Here is a 13,189-nt window from a genome sequence, read left to right as displayed (position 1 = left end):
CCCATTTTACAGGAGAAAGTGAAGCCTCAAAGATGTTAAGTGATTTGCACAACAAGCCTTGAACCCACTCCATGGTCTGCCAAGCCCAGAGAACCGGTGTGGCTGTTGTCTGCCCCCCTCCCCCCCTCGCCCCTGACATTGGCCTTTGAGGAGGGGGATGGATCCCAAACAGTCAAGTTTCTCTTAACAGGCCTTTTTTGGGACCTGCCACCTGTGAATTTACCTAATTTTTTGGGAAGCTATTCTCACATTTGGTCTATACCACTATCCGTTTTAAGATAACTAAGCTAGGACTTCTTTTGATTTGTCTTCCTGCAAAGGGGGCTGGACCGAACTGGGATCTCTCTTGTTAGGTTGCTAACTTTGTGACCTTGGTTAAGTCACTGTCCCCGTCGGGGAGTCCTTTTGCTCACATATAAAAACAAAGGAATTAGATAGGAGAATCCCTAAAGGCCCTCCTGTTTCTAACATTCTAGGTTCGAAAATATCTTCTCTGATATTCTGTGTTCTTCAGATCTTTGAACCATAAATCAAGAGCTAAAAGTGACTTCAGAAAATGACCTAATCATTTTGTAGATGAGAAAAATCAAGCCTCCAGAGGTGAATTGACCTACCCAAGGTCACACAGGTAATAAGGGTTAGAATCAAGACCTTTTCCAATTCTGATATTATATATTCTGAGTTCCCTCCCAGCTCTGATGTTCTGTGTTCTGAGGGCCCTCCCACTCAATGTGTTTGCTTTGGAGCCAAAGGACTCCAATTCAAATTCCATCTCTGATACTTATCTGTATGACTTGGGCAAGTCACTTAACCTATATTATGGGCCTCGGTTTCTACAACTATAAAAAGAGGGGACTGGACCAGATGACTCTGATGTCCATTCTATCTCATAATCTGACACTATGCTTCTAAGGTATCTTAGGCGCAATTCAGTGGCATCGTTGGAGCTGAAGTGTGGAAGACCCAAGTTCAAATCCTGTCTCAGACATGTACTGCTTGTGTGCCCCTGGGCAATTTATTTAACCTGTCTGTCTCAGTTTCCTCATCTATAAAATGGGCATAATAATAGCACCTCCCTTCTAGGGTTGGCGTGAGGATCAAAGGAGATAATTATGCAAAGTAACTTATAATCTTGAAGTGCTATTGAAACGTTATTATTTTCCAGAGCCCTAATTTTTGCTAGTGTGTGGGGCTGGTCTCTCTGTTTCCCCCACTTAGGGAGGGTCAGTGATTGCCTTTCCCTACATAAGCAGAAATAGATCAGGAATTTTCAATCTCATTTGTGTCATGACGTCTTGGGCAATATGGAGAAGCCTAGAGACCCCTTCTCAGAAAAATATTTTTAAATGCATAAAATGAAGCATACAGAATTACAAAGAATCCAATCATATTAAAATGTAGTTATAAAAAAAGGTCACAGACCCCGGGTTAAGAATCTCCGAAATAAAAGGTTGTCCATTATATGGCAGTTTTCTCTTTTGGTTGGTTGAGTTATTTTTTGTTGGCTTGTTGTTTTTTTTGAGTGACTCTTACCAACATCCATTGTGGGGTTTGTTTTTTTTTTCCCCTCCTGCTCATGATTTGGCTTTCTGACCCCTTCCAAGACAAGTGAGATTATATACAAGGCAGGCTCTGTGAGTAAGGGTTCAAAGGCTTGGGCTGTGGAAAAAGGTTCCCCTGTGCCAGCAACACCTTCACACAGTCACTGTCAGCTCCCGCTCCCCACCCAGGCGTTTCTCTGAATTTGTAAAGTCTCCCTGGCTTCCAGAAATAATCTGATCCTCTTAAAAGGCCAAAGCAAACAGGCCAAAGGGAGGGAGGGATACTCGGCAGGAATTGTTCTATGAAAAAGAAGAAACCATTGCCAACAGCATTGATATTTATCATAGCCAGGGCAGAGATTCAGAACCAACTACTGAACAAATTTCAAGGTTAATAAACACGGCTTTGCCAGGATACTAGGAAAGCCAGAGGGCCCTTTAGGTTACCTTCAGGTAGAAATGAGGAGAAGAAACTGCACACCCCTAGCTCTGGAGTGCTGTTGTCTCAAGGGGACTCCTCCAAGGAGAACAAACACTGATAAGCCTGGGCCTGGGGACCTCCTGCTGAACCTCCATGGGTGGTAACATGCCCCCCCTCCCCCCCACCAATGACTTCAATGAAGTCAAGTTATAATGCCTTCTCTTGGCTCTCTCCATGGCGGGGGGGGGGGGGGGGGGGGGGGGGGGTGTGCAAGATGTGAATGAATGGATAAAAACGCATTTATCAGGCATGCCAAGCATGGTACTCAGCATTGGGAATATGCTCTCAAGGAGCTTACGTTCTAATGGTGTCCTGGGAGGGGCATTTTGGTTCTGATGTTGAATTTCACAGAGGTAAGTAGGACCATAAGGGAGTGGATTACCTTTCCAGGAACAACATTACTGATTTAATTATGGCATGTATTTGATATATGAACCATAATTAGTCAACAAATGTTCACTATATGTCAGGCACTTTCCTAAGAGCTAACAATTCCAAGAAAAACAAAGCAAAACTAAATTAAAAAAAAAAAAGCATAATCCCTACTTTCACATTCTAATGGAGAAGACATGTAAACATAAGATAGATAGATAAATGCATGTGCTTGTATGCTGTTGTTCAGTTATTTCGGTCATATCCGACTCTTTGCCACCCCCTTTTGGGGTGTTCTTGGCAAAGATACTGCAGTGGTTTGCCATTTCCTTCTCCAGCTCATTTTGTAGACAGGAAAACTGAGACACACAGGGTTAAGTGACTTGCCCAGGGTCACACGGCTAGTAAGTATTTGAGGTCAAATTTGAACTCAGGAAGACTCCAGGCCCAGCACTCTATGCACTATGCTGACCATTCAAGATATACACAAAGCATATGTAGGTAACTTGAAAGGGGAAGAAGGTGTTAGCAGCTGTGGATAGTAGCACCATGAAGGACCTTAGTGGTCATAGGAACATAGATTTAGGGATGTCAGCAATCGTCTTGGGCAATGGTATCAAACTCAAATAGAAACCAGGACCACTCATCCACACGTAAGGCTGCATGTTGACCTAGTTTTCAAATGTTATTTTATCTACATTTTATTGTATTTTTCCAATTACATTTTGATCTGGTTCAGCTCGTACCTTGTGTTCCACACCTCTGGTTTTGTCCAACTCCCTCATTTTAGAGAGATGCCTAGTGAGGTTAGCATCTTGCCTCTGGTCACAGAAACAGCCGAGCTGGACTCAAATCCTAGACCCATCACGGTTTGCCACCCCTCCCCTCCTTAGCTGATGCTCTGCATGAGTCTCCCCCCACAATTCCTCACCCAAGACTTAATGCTTTCATTTGACTTGAGAGCAAACTGAAATCCAGAACTGGGAAATGACTTGCCCAGGATCTAATTGGTGGTAAAGACAAGATTAGACATTAGGTCTTCAAGCTCCCGGCTTCCTGCGCTTCAGGATATGAGCTGCCTTTGTTAATGGAATCACAAAATCTAGAGCAGGGAGTCACCTCAAAAATCAAGTCATCCAACTCCCATTTTCCAGGCAAGGAAACTTGAGTCCCTAAGCAGCAAGGGACTGGCCATGCTTATTTTCTGTGTGCAGAGCACATCATAAGTGCTGTTTTAGAGAGGATAAAGAAAGATGCTTTAAGCATTAAGCAGATCAATATCAATCATTGCTATTTACCACTAATTATTGTTTATCTTTTACGTATTCATTCATTAAAAAGATATGTTGTAAGCCCATATACCCCTCTATTAAAGTTCTCTAACACGTCTCTTTGTGGTGTGTGGAAGGGCTGGGTTCTCAAAGGCAAATCTAACAGAGTGGAAGCTTGAGAAGGTTCTACCAAAATGGGCAGGCTATGAGTATGGGGAGCGACCGCCACAACAACCACAAATAACTAGAATCTCCTTAGTGCTTTCAGGTTTGCAAAGCCCAGGTGCTATTCATTTTACCGATGAAGAAAGGCAGATTGAGAGAAGTTAAGTGATTTGCTGTTCAAGTCACAAATCTAACTGTCTGATGTAGGATTTTCTGACAGCAAAATCCAAAACTATATATCCACCGGTTCCGTTAGCTGCTGTAGCTATGTCTGCTGTCTGATGACCATCCTAAGTTCATCAAGGCTCTGTCACTTTGGTTGTTTGTACTTGTGTCTGACTCTCTGCAACCCCATTTGGGGTTTTCTTTGGCAAAGATACTGGAAGGGTTTGCAATTTCCTTCTCTAGCTCATTTTACAGATGAGGAAACTGAGGCAAACAGGGTGAAATTACTTACCCGAGGTCACACAGTTTGTAAGTGTCTGTGGTAAAATTTGAACTCAGGTCCTTCTGACTGCAGGTCCCAGGGCTCTGATTCACTGAGCCATCTAGATGCCCCCAGAAAGTTGGCTACCATGTGATAAATTTTGGGGACTGAGGAACTCGTGGAGACCAACAATTATAGTATGGAGGAACACATAGGCAACCCAGGCAGCTCATACCTGCACTGTTGTACTCAGTTCTAGGAGTCAAAGGTTAAGCAGGATATTAATAAATGAGAAATTGTGCAGAGGAGGACATCCAAAATGGTGGAAGATATTGAGTTCATGCCATATGTGAATTGGTTGAAGGAACTGGAGTTCTTTATCCTGGAGAAGAGAAGACTAAGGGAGGAGAGGCATCAACATAATGTCTGTCTTTAAATTCTTGAGCACCTGTCATATGGAAAAAGGAGGAAGAGGCAGGAAGTGGTAAAAGGCAGGCTGGTCAAACCACTTCAACCACTCCCTCCCTCTCCGTGCCCAATGGATACAGTCCAGAGCTGTGGAAATATCAGAAGCTTTGCTTCTAGCTCAGCACCTGAAGTCATCATCTAGGCAAGTGATCACTATGGAGGAAAGGCTGGTTGTGGCCACCAGATGCCACCTATGGGCAGGTGAGTCAGCAGAGCTGAAGAATCAAGGCACCTTAAGGGAGAGATGGCATGTACCCTAGCAAGTCATAGCCCAGGATGGCTGAACCCAGACTCCTGGGACTAGAAGGGACCCCAAGATCTCGGGTCCTGCTTTCAGCCCAGGCACTACAGCCATCACCCAGGAAAGTAACACCTGACCCAGCCATTCCCTCCACAGGTGCTTCAGCCCCACCTCGTCAGCAGCCTTAGCTATAAAGACCCTGAAAAGAAAGCTCTCCCCACCAAAGTCCTTGGCAACATCAAGTGATTCAGCATCGGAAAGAGATAGGATTTTATCGATGAAAATAATAGTAAGGAAGAGACCTGCCTGTCTGCTTTGCTGCCGAACCCCAAGGTCCTTTCCATCTGCCCAGTAGCTAAAACCTCCCAAATGTGTGATCTTTCTCATTAGTGTGTGAGCTCCTTGAGAGCCTTAGCTTGCTAGTTTAATGTTTTATTTGTAGGGAAACTGAGACAAATGGTGAAATGACTTGTCCAGGGTCACACAGCCAGTAAGTGTCTGAGACCAGACTGGAACTCATGAAGACGAGTCTTCCTGATTCCAAGCCCAGTGCTCTATCCACCACTAGCTGATCCCTGAAGACAGGCACAGCCGAAATATTTTGGTGATTAACAAGGAGGGACTCTAAGCAGTCTGAACTACAGAGATACATTGGCCTCTTCCTACAGCCCATTTGCTGAGCATTCTGTCCCTTCTTTCTCCTGTGTCCTCTGCATGCACTGGGCCTCCCATTTTTGCTGATTTTCCTGGCTCCCTCCTTCCCTGGGCCATTATGGGTGTGTTGACAACTTGGCTTCTACCTTTGATCAAATCCTGACAGCTCCCAGCCTCCCTATCCCAGAATCCACTGAGCTTCTCTTAGTGCATAGGGTTCCAAAGGGAAAAGTCCCTTGAAACAAAGCAAAGGTCCCCTGTTGACCTATCTACCCACCTCTCCCCAATGTTCCCACCTCTCCTTTCTGAGAGACATCTGCTGTTGGTGAGATAGGGTCTGTGAGGGATCCAGGAAAAATCCAGCACACCAGAGAATGATTGTGGTAAGGGAAGGCAGAAACTGGCAAGAGAAGCCCAAGAAGAGATTGCCAATATTAAGTAATATCCCAGAACAGAACCCGAGAACATCTAAAGCAAAATAAAGTACCTTTTTTCTTATTCCTTTTATTTTTTTTCCTCCCAAAGTAATCATTCTGTACTTTATACTAGACATGGGCCTCAGGATTCTGAGCCCATGGCAGGATTCCATTGCCCACAAATCGGTTCCCCTGCCTTCACTTCCATCCAGAGTTATAACTAGGACTGGGCAACCTGTGTATTGACCCAAGGCACTGAAATTTAGAGAAGGAATCTTAGAGCAGCAGCTACGGAGCCCAGCACCTTGTTAGTCAGAATGATGAATTAAAATAGGAAAATACCAGCTGCCACATGCTTCCTTCCTCCAGGTGAGTTCTCTCCATCCAGGAAGAGAGAGCTTACTATGTCTCAGAGCTTTTGTCCATCCCCTCCTTTTACCTGGCTTAACTGAATTTATCCTTAAACAGCTGGTTTAAGGGACTTTTCTTGCCCTAATGGGAACATTTTGTAAAGTGAAAAAAACAAACAAACGATTTTGAGGTGTGAAAGAATGTTGTTTACAGTTTGACCCGGACACAATCCTTAGGAATTATTTCTTTGATACAATGGTGACTCTGTTTGGCCTTTGGTTTCAGACCACCCAGTCCTCTCTTGTTTTCTGCCTTCCCTTATAAAGGACTATTTTGGACCTAGCTCCACAGCTGAGCAACTTATTGTGGTGAGGGGTCTGGGAAGGCAGGGGGGAATGATAAGAGAGAGGCAGGGCTATTAACTGAATCCGCCAGCCACTGGGACAAGTTCGTAGAGAGGAAGAGCTGTCCTCTGAGTCTCCCTTTTCTGTCCTCTAGCCTGTGACTCCTACTGGACATCTGTCCCCCCAGAGTACTGGACGAAGCGCCATGTCTGGGAGTGGCTCCAGTTCTGCTGTGACCAGTACAAGTTGGATGCCAATTCCATCTCCTTCTGTCATTTCAACATCAGCGGGCTTCAGCTGTGCAGCATGAGCCAGGAGGAGTTTGTGGATGCTGCCGGGATCTGCGGGGAATATCTGTACTTCATCCTGCAGAACATCCGCACACAAGGTCAGTGTTTAGGGGTGTGAGGCTCCAACTGACCAGCTGTGTGACCTTGGGCAAGTCATTCATTTTCCATGTGTAAAATGAAAGGGTTGGGCTAGATGGGTGAGACCCTCCTACCTCTAGGACCATGGTCCTTTGGTTAATAATAATATTCCTTCCCAAATGTTCATAAGGACTGTTTGTGCCCAACCTATGGTAAAAGCTTCCAAGCTCATATTGCTTTGATCGGCCACAGTCGGACACACTATACCTTGACCTTGACATTGTGATGTCCAGTTGCCCTCTTCAGTTAACTAATGAGGATAATGAAGGTCCATGATTCTACAATTAATAATAATAATTAGCATTTATATCACACTTTAAGGTCTGCAAAGCTCTTTATAAATGCTAACTCATTTAATCATCACCATAACCCTGGGAGATAGGAGCTCTTATTATTCTCATTTTACAGATGAGGAAACTGAGACTGAGAGAGTTACACAGGGTAAAAACTAGTAAGTATCTGAGGCAGGGCATCTTGACTTCTGATCAACCCTAACCCTAGTTTTCCCAAGCCAAGTATCTCTAGGGGCAGCTGGCTGGTAGCTGAACCTAGAATCAGGAAGATGAATTCAAAGCTGGTCTCAGACAGTTATTAGCTGTATGACTTTGGGTGAGTCACTTAACCTCCATATGACTCGGTTTCCCTATCTGGAAAATGGGGATTAATAATAATAGTATGGACTTTCCAGGGTTCTTACAAGGATAAAATGAGATATTTATAAAGAGTTTTATATACTTTAAAGCATTATATAAATGCTAGTTATTGTTAGCATGAGTTTTGAGTGCTTTCCCCCTCTAGCCAGAGGCAGGGGAATGGACTAGATTGCCTCCTGACATTCTAGCCCATCAGGATTCCGATGCAGAAAAAACTCATATCACAGAAATCTTTTGACAGCACTCTACTTCCAAGAGAAGTGGGCAAATCACGAGAAAACAAGAATATTTTTCAGATTTAGCATGAAAAGAAAATAATCCTTCCGGGGAATTGCCTGGAACTAGAGAGGATGCAGCCCAATCATTTTCTTCATCTTTAGCTATAGGACCAGACAACGAGAATTCATAGTTAAGAGTAATCCCTGGAGGCCTTTTGAGATCGGCAGATAACAAAGAAAGATTTGTCTCTGCACAGTAGATATTTGAAAGAAATTCATAGCATCAAAGCCAGAATGAAGTAGGTTTCTCCCATCTCTGTTAACCAAACCATTGAATAAGCCAGGACCCCGTTCTTATGTCCTAACATCCCAGTTAATTGGTTCCTCCCCAGTGTGTTCATATACCAAACTGCCAGAAGGTGGCACCAAGAGCATGTCTAAATCTACTCAACAATAACCTTTTGGGGAATGAATGTTTCTTAATTCAATCAACAAACATCAATTAAGCATCTACTTACTATGTGCCAGACATTTAAGATCATTAAACACCTAACCTCCTGTCTTTATTAAAAGAGCTTCATTTTACAGGTGGGCAAACAGAAAAACAGAGAAGGAAATTATTTGTCCAAGTTCACCTAGCTGACAGTACCATTAAGTTTTAGGACTCAGGTTTCCAAGTCCAAATTGATGAGAAATGTGTCAAGTAACAGATCTCCCCTCCCAGACATCAGAGAGAAAAGAATGTGGCTGGTGTTTCCTCAAAGTCTGAGAAAGGTCCTCAACCCCGTGTCTTTAAGTAACATGGAAACAAGCCCTAGATAAAATGAGTATTTGTGAAGTGTTTCACGTGCCTTAAAGCATTATATAAATGCTAGCTATTATTGTTAGTATTATCACATTATCCTGAGTTTTGAGTGTTTCCCTCCCTAACCAGAGGCAGGGGAATGGACTAGATGACCTCCTGAAATTCTAGCCCATCAGGATTCCGATGCAGAAAAAACTGAATCCTAAGACTCAGAAATAAATAAATGAATGAAAAGCTAAAGCTATCTCAAATTAATTTAAAAAAATAATAACAGGATTTATATAGAGCTTTAAGGTTTGCAATGCATTTTACATATATTATCTTACTCAATCCTTTCAACAACCTTGGGGGAAAGAGGCTATATTACCCTCATTTTACAAATAAGAAATAGGGGCACAGAGAGACTTTCCCAGAGTCACAGAGGATTCAAACTCAGGTCTTCCTGATTCCATGTCCAGTATTCTATCCACTAGGTCAACTAGCTGCCACTCAGTAGTTACATAATAGGGTCCTTTTTGCCAGTGTTACATTCCATTCAATTCTGCCATCACTTACCATGTGCAAAACACAGTACCAGGTGCTGGGGTTACAAAAATAAAATGAAAACTAGCCCCTGCCCTCAAAGAGCTTATTTTCTACTGGATGGATATCAGAAATATTATAAGATTTGTACAAATGGGAAGTATTTGTTTGGTGAACAACAAACCTTATTTTTGTCATCAATTATCGCATTCCCCTTTTCGAAGCATTCTCATGTCTCATCTCTCATTTCTCTATACTTTCCCAACATCTCTGGGAGCTACTGAGTTCAAGCACAATCATACAGGCAGTTCATCATAATAGATAGTAGGCTGGGTTTAGAGTCAGGAAATCTGACATTTACTAGGTGTGTGACCTTGGTCAAGTCACAGAATCTGTATGTAATTCAGGACTCTCCTGGCAAGTCACAGACTTTGGTGGAGGCACTTTTCTCACTAGGAGTCCCTTGAATCTAAGCTGATGGAATCGGTTTTATTAGTCACATTTGACAGAGGAGGCAACTGAGGCCCCTAGAAGCTGTGTGCATGTTCTCCAGGCTCACTCAGTTCAGGAAAGGAATCCAGATCTTTCTGGAATCATAGAGATGCAAGGAATCTTGGGAGCCATCCAGCTAGTGGCGTCAAACCTAAACAGAACCTGGATTCCTGCATCCCACATAGTGACTCAGAAAACCACAAATTGACATTATCTATGTTTATTGTATTTTTATTTTTTTTGTTAAACTTTCCCCACTTCAATTTAAATCTGGTTGAGGAGTTTTGCCAAGAGTCCCATGGCCCTCAGTTTGACACCTCTGGTTCTAGTTTAATCTCCTTATTTTGCAGATGGGGAAGGTGAGGCCCAGTTAAGTAACTCAGATATTCTAATTCCAAATCTATATTCTTTCCACTGTATCAAGCTCCCAGACTGCATCTCAATACAAAGTGTTCCAAAAGTCTTTGGGGACTTTAAGACTTTGGGGTCACCCTGTAAATGACTCTCCATCTGCAAACTTTTTGACAGAGATAGCTTGAAAATAGTCCTGTCTGCCTATCACATTTTCCTTGTTCTTTGATACCCAGAATTGCACAAAAGCAAATATTGTAGTCAAAGTCTAGATGGAACAAATGATTAGTCTTCAGGTAATGAAATCTAGTTATGTAACATCAGGAACAATCACATTCCCTGCCATTTTGTAAGCTCACATTGTCCTAGATCATAGCATTTAGAACTGAAAGGAAAATGAAGAGATTCTCTAGCCCAACTGCCTTGCTTTGCAGATTGGGAAACTGAGGCCAAGAGAGGGGAACAGGCTTGCTCTCAGATCTCACATATAGTAAGTAGTAGGGTTGGAATTAGAACCCAGGTTTTCTACTTCCCAATCCAGTGGGTCTTTTCCACAACACCTTGCTGCCTCTAGTATTTGGGGCTTATGCCACTCCCCTTCCACATGATGTAGTATTTAAAATGACTTTAAGGATAGAAGGAAACACAGAGTATGCTTCTTTCTTTCCTTCCTTCTCCCCTTCCTTCCTTCCTGTTATCCCAGACTCTAATAGATGGATAGGGCCATATAATTTAACCCTTTCCTGGATATCGTAGCTAAACTGAGATGCAGCAAACAGAAGTGACCCAGGACTAATTAATGGTTGATCTGGGTCTAGTCTCCAGATTCCTGGGTCAATCTATTCAGCCCAAACTAATTGAACCAACATTATTAAGCACCAATACCTAACACTGAGGCTATACTTGGACTGTTATGTAGTCATGGCTTAGGGAAACTTTTTCAAACAGTCTTTGAAAATGACACATTGTCACCTGTCTAGAGAAGCAGTATGGAATAGTGAGTAGTATACTGGACCTGGAACCAGGAAGCCTATCCTGACACTGAAATTTTCTGAGTGGCCATGAGCAAGTCATTTTAAATTCTCTAAGCTTCAAGAAACTTTCTACCAAGACTCATCTACCAAGCTATAGAGAGGCTGCCGCCTGCTTTGCTGGAAGGAATTCCCAACCAGAAAGTCACAGACATTTGACTTATTGTCACACGTATAGAATGGTTTAAAAATGGACCTATTAGGCCCAAGTGACCTCCTCTAGCTTACATAAAAGTGTCCCATCAATGGAGATCTTCTGTGATCCCTTCTCCTCTCTCCTCTCCCATACTATAAAGACCAGTCCTTCATGACCCTAGAGTCGTTGCCAAATCAAGCCTGAATTGTTTGTTGTTTCTTGTGGTTTTGTGTTGTTTGTTTTTTGTTCCCTAGGCTATTCATTTTTTAATGATGTTGATGAAACCAAGGCCTCAATCAAAGACTGTAAGTAAACATGTTCTAAACTGCCTAGATCTAGGCTAAGTAGGTTATAATATATATGTGTACATGAAGGGTTGGGGGCGGTGTGAGAGGAAGAGAAGGTTCATTCTCTAGTTAACTGAAGCTTAAACAGAAATTCTCTTTTGTTTATTCAACCCTGCTTTCTGAAAATCTTAAAAAAAATGCCAAAGTTTACTTCTTTACCTTAGTGAATGAAGTCTGCTTAATTTAATATGTGTGTAATACCCAAAGGTCATTGAGGACTTCAGAACCCATATCCTAAATACTATCTAGGAATTAGAGTTGACAACAAAATAGAGTGGGCTGCCTCGGGAATTGGAGAAAGAGAGAGAGAATCTTTCTGAAGATCATCAGTTGTCAGTGGAGGACCATTTGGGACAGTTGTTATAGATGGTATGCTGGGCATATCCAGGAAAGGGTTAAACCAGATGTCCCTTCTAACCCTAAGAGTCTGGGATAACAGGGAGGAAGGAAGGAAGGAAGGAAGGAAGGAAGGAAGGAAGGAAGGAAGGAAGGAAGGAGGGAAGGAAGGAAGGAAGGAAGGAGAGGGAGGAAAAGATGGAAAGGAAGGAAAGAGGGAGGGAAGGAAAGAGGAAGGGAGGAAGGGAAGAAGGGAAAAAGGGAGGAAGGAAGGTATTGCTAAGTCCTCCACCCCTAAAAAAAGTTAACTTATGGCCAGTCCTCTAGCAATCAGTTTCCTTCTCTTAATTTATCTGGGTCTCAAGTGACAGGTAGACTCAAAGTCTTTCTAGCTTGGTAGGACCTATTGTAGATTGGGTTCTGCTTCCATGTCATGACACAATATCAGAAGTAATAAGTAGGAATAATAGTAATAACCTCCCTATTTTGGGCCAGTCCTGTGATTTCACCAGTGTAGGAAATTCCTTTGTATGTGAACTCCCAACATGGACAAGATCAGCAATGCATCTGTAAGTCAAGGAAACACCTACTACCCATGCAACCTATAGGTGCTCTAAGTATGAAGAGGTCAAGTGACTGGCTCAGGGGCACAGAGCCACTAGGTATCAGAGGTGGGACCTGAACCCAAGTCTCCCTGACTCCATGCAGAGGAGCTAATGTAAACATTTCTTATGATTTGCCTTTTTATCCTATAAGTGGTTTCTGTTAATAGAATGATTTTTTAAAAATTAATTGAAAGTTCTAGTTACTGCCATTAAGTTCTGGTTAGTTTTTACTATCCTTAGATTTAACACAGAGCCATCAAAACCCTGGAATTGTGCTTTCCAAATTGTGATTTCCAAAAGAGCTGTATCCTGTATATATCAGTTTCCCCTTGGAAAAGTGACTCTCTGTCCTCTCAGCATTCCCTATACCATAAACCTGGGTCAGGAGGCAAGCTCCTTTCTGCACCCAAGGCTGAGGTGAGAGCCTTCTAATGAGGCAAGAGGCAAGGGGAGCCTGAGAGCTGGGCTAGTCCTGACTTCCCATTGTAACTGTCATCCATATGCAAGGCTCCATCAGTCAATCAATAACTTGGT

The 13,189-nt window shown here is 42.8% G+C and overlaps 1 protein-coding gene across 3 annotated transcripts in view; it reads left to right on the top strand.

Annotated features, from left to right (window-relative positions):
- Positions 1-13,189, top strand: part of ELF5 (E74 like ETS transcription factor 5) — a 71,728-nt gene that overhangs the window by 44,459 nt on the left and 14,080 nt on the right. For all 3 annotated transcript variants that reach the window (XM_069091394.1, XM_069091393.1, XM_069091395.1), the window contains 2 exons: positions 6,886-7,119; positions 11,622-11,672. In XM_069091394.1, coding sequence (XP_068947495.1) covers positions 6,886-7,119; positions 11,622-11,672 — 285 coding nt within the window. The remainder of the gene's footprint in view (positions 1-6,885; positions 7,120-11,621; positions 11,673-13,189) is intronic.

Source organism: Petaurus breviceps, unplaced genomic scaffold (genome assembly GCF_028583685.1).
Source record: "Petaurus breviceps papuanus isolate PSGF00001 unplaced genomic scaffold, PetGlider_PUasm1.0 188, whole genome shotgun sequence".
Taxonomy (NCBI): Eukaryota; Metazoa; Chordata; class Mammalia; order Diprotodontia; family Petauridae; genus Petaurus; species Petaurus breviceps.
Note: the sequence above shows the minus strand (reverse complement) of the source record. Positions and strands in the feature narration are given on the sequence as shown.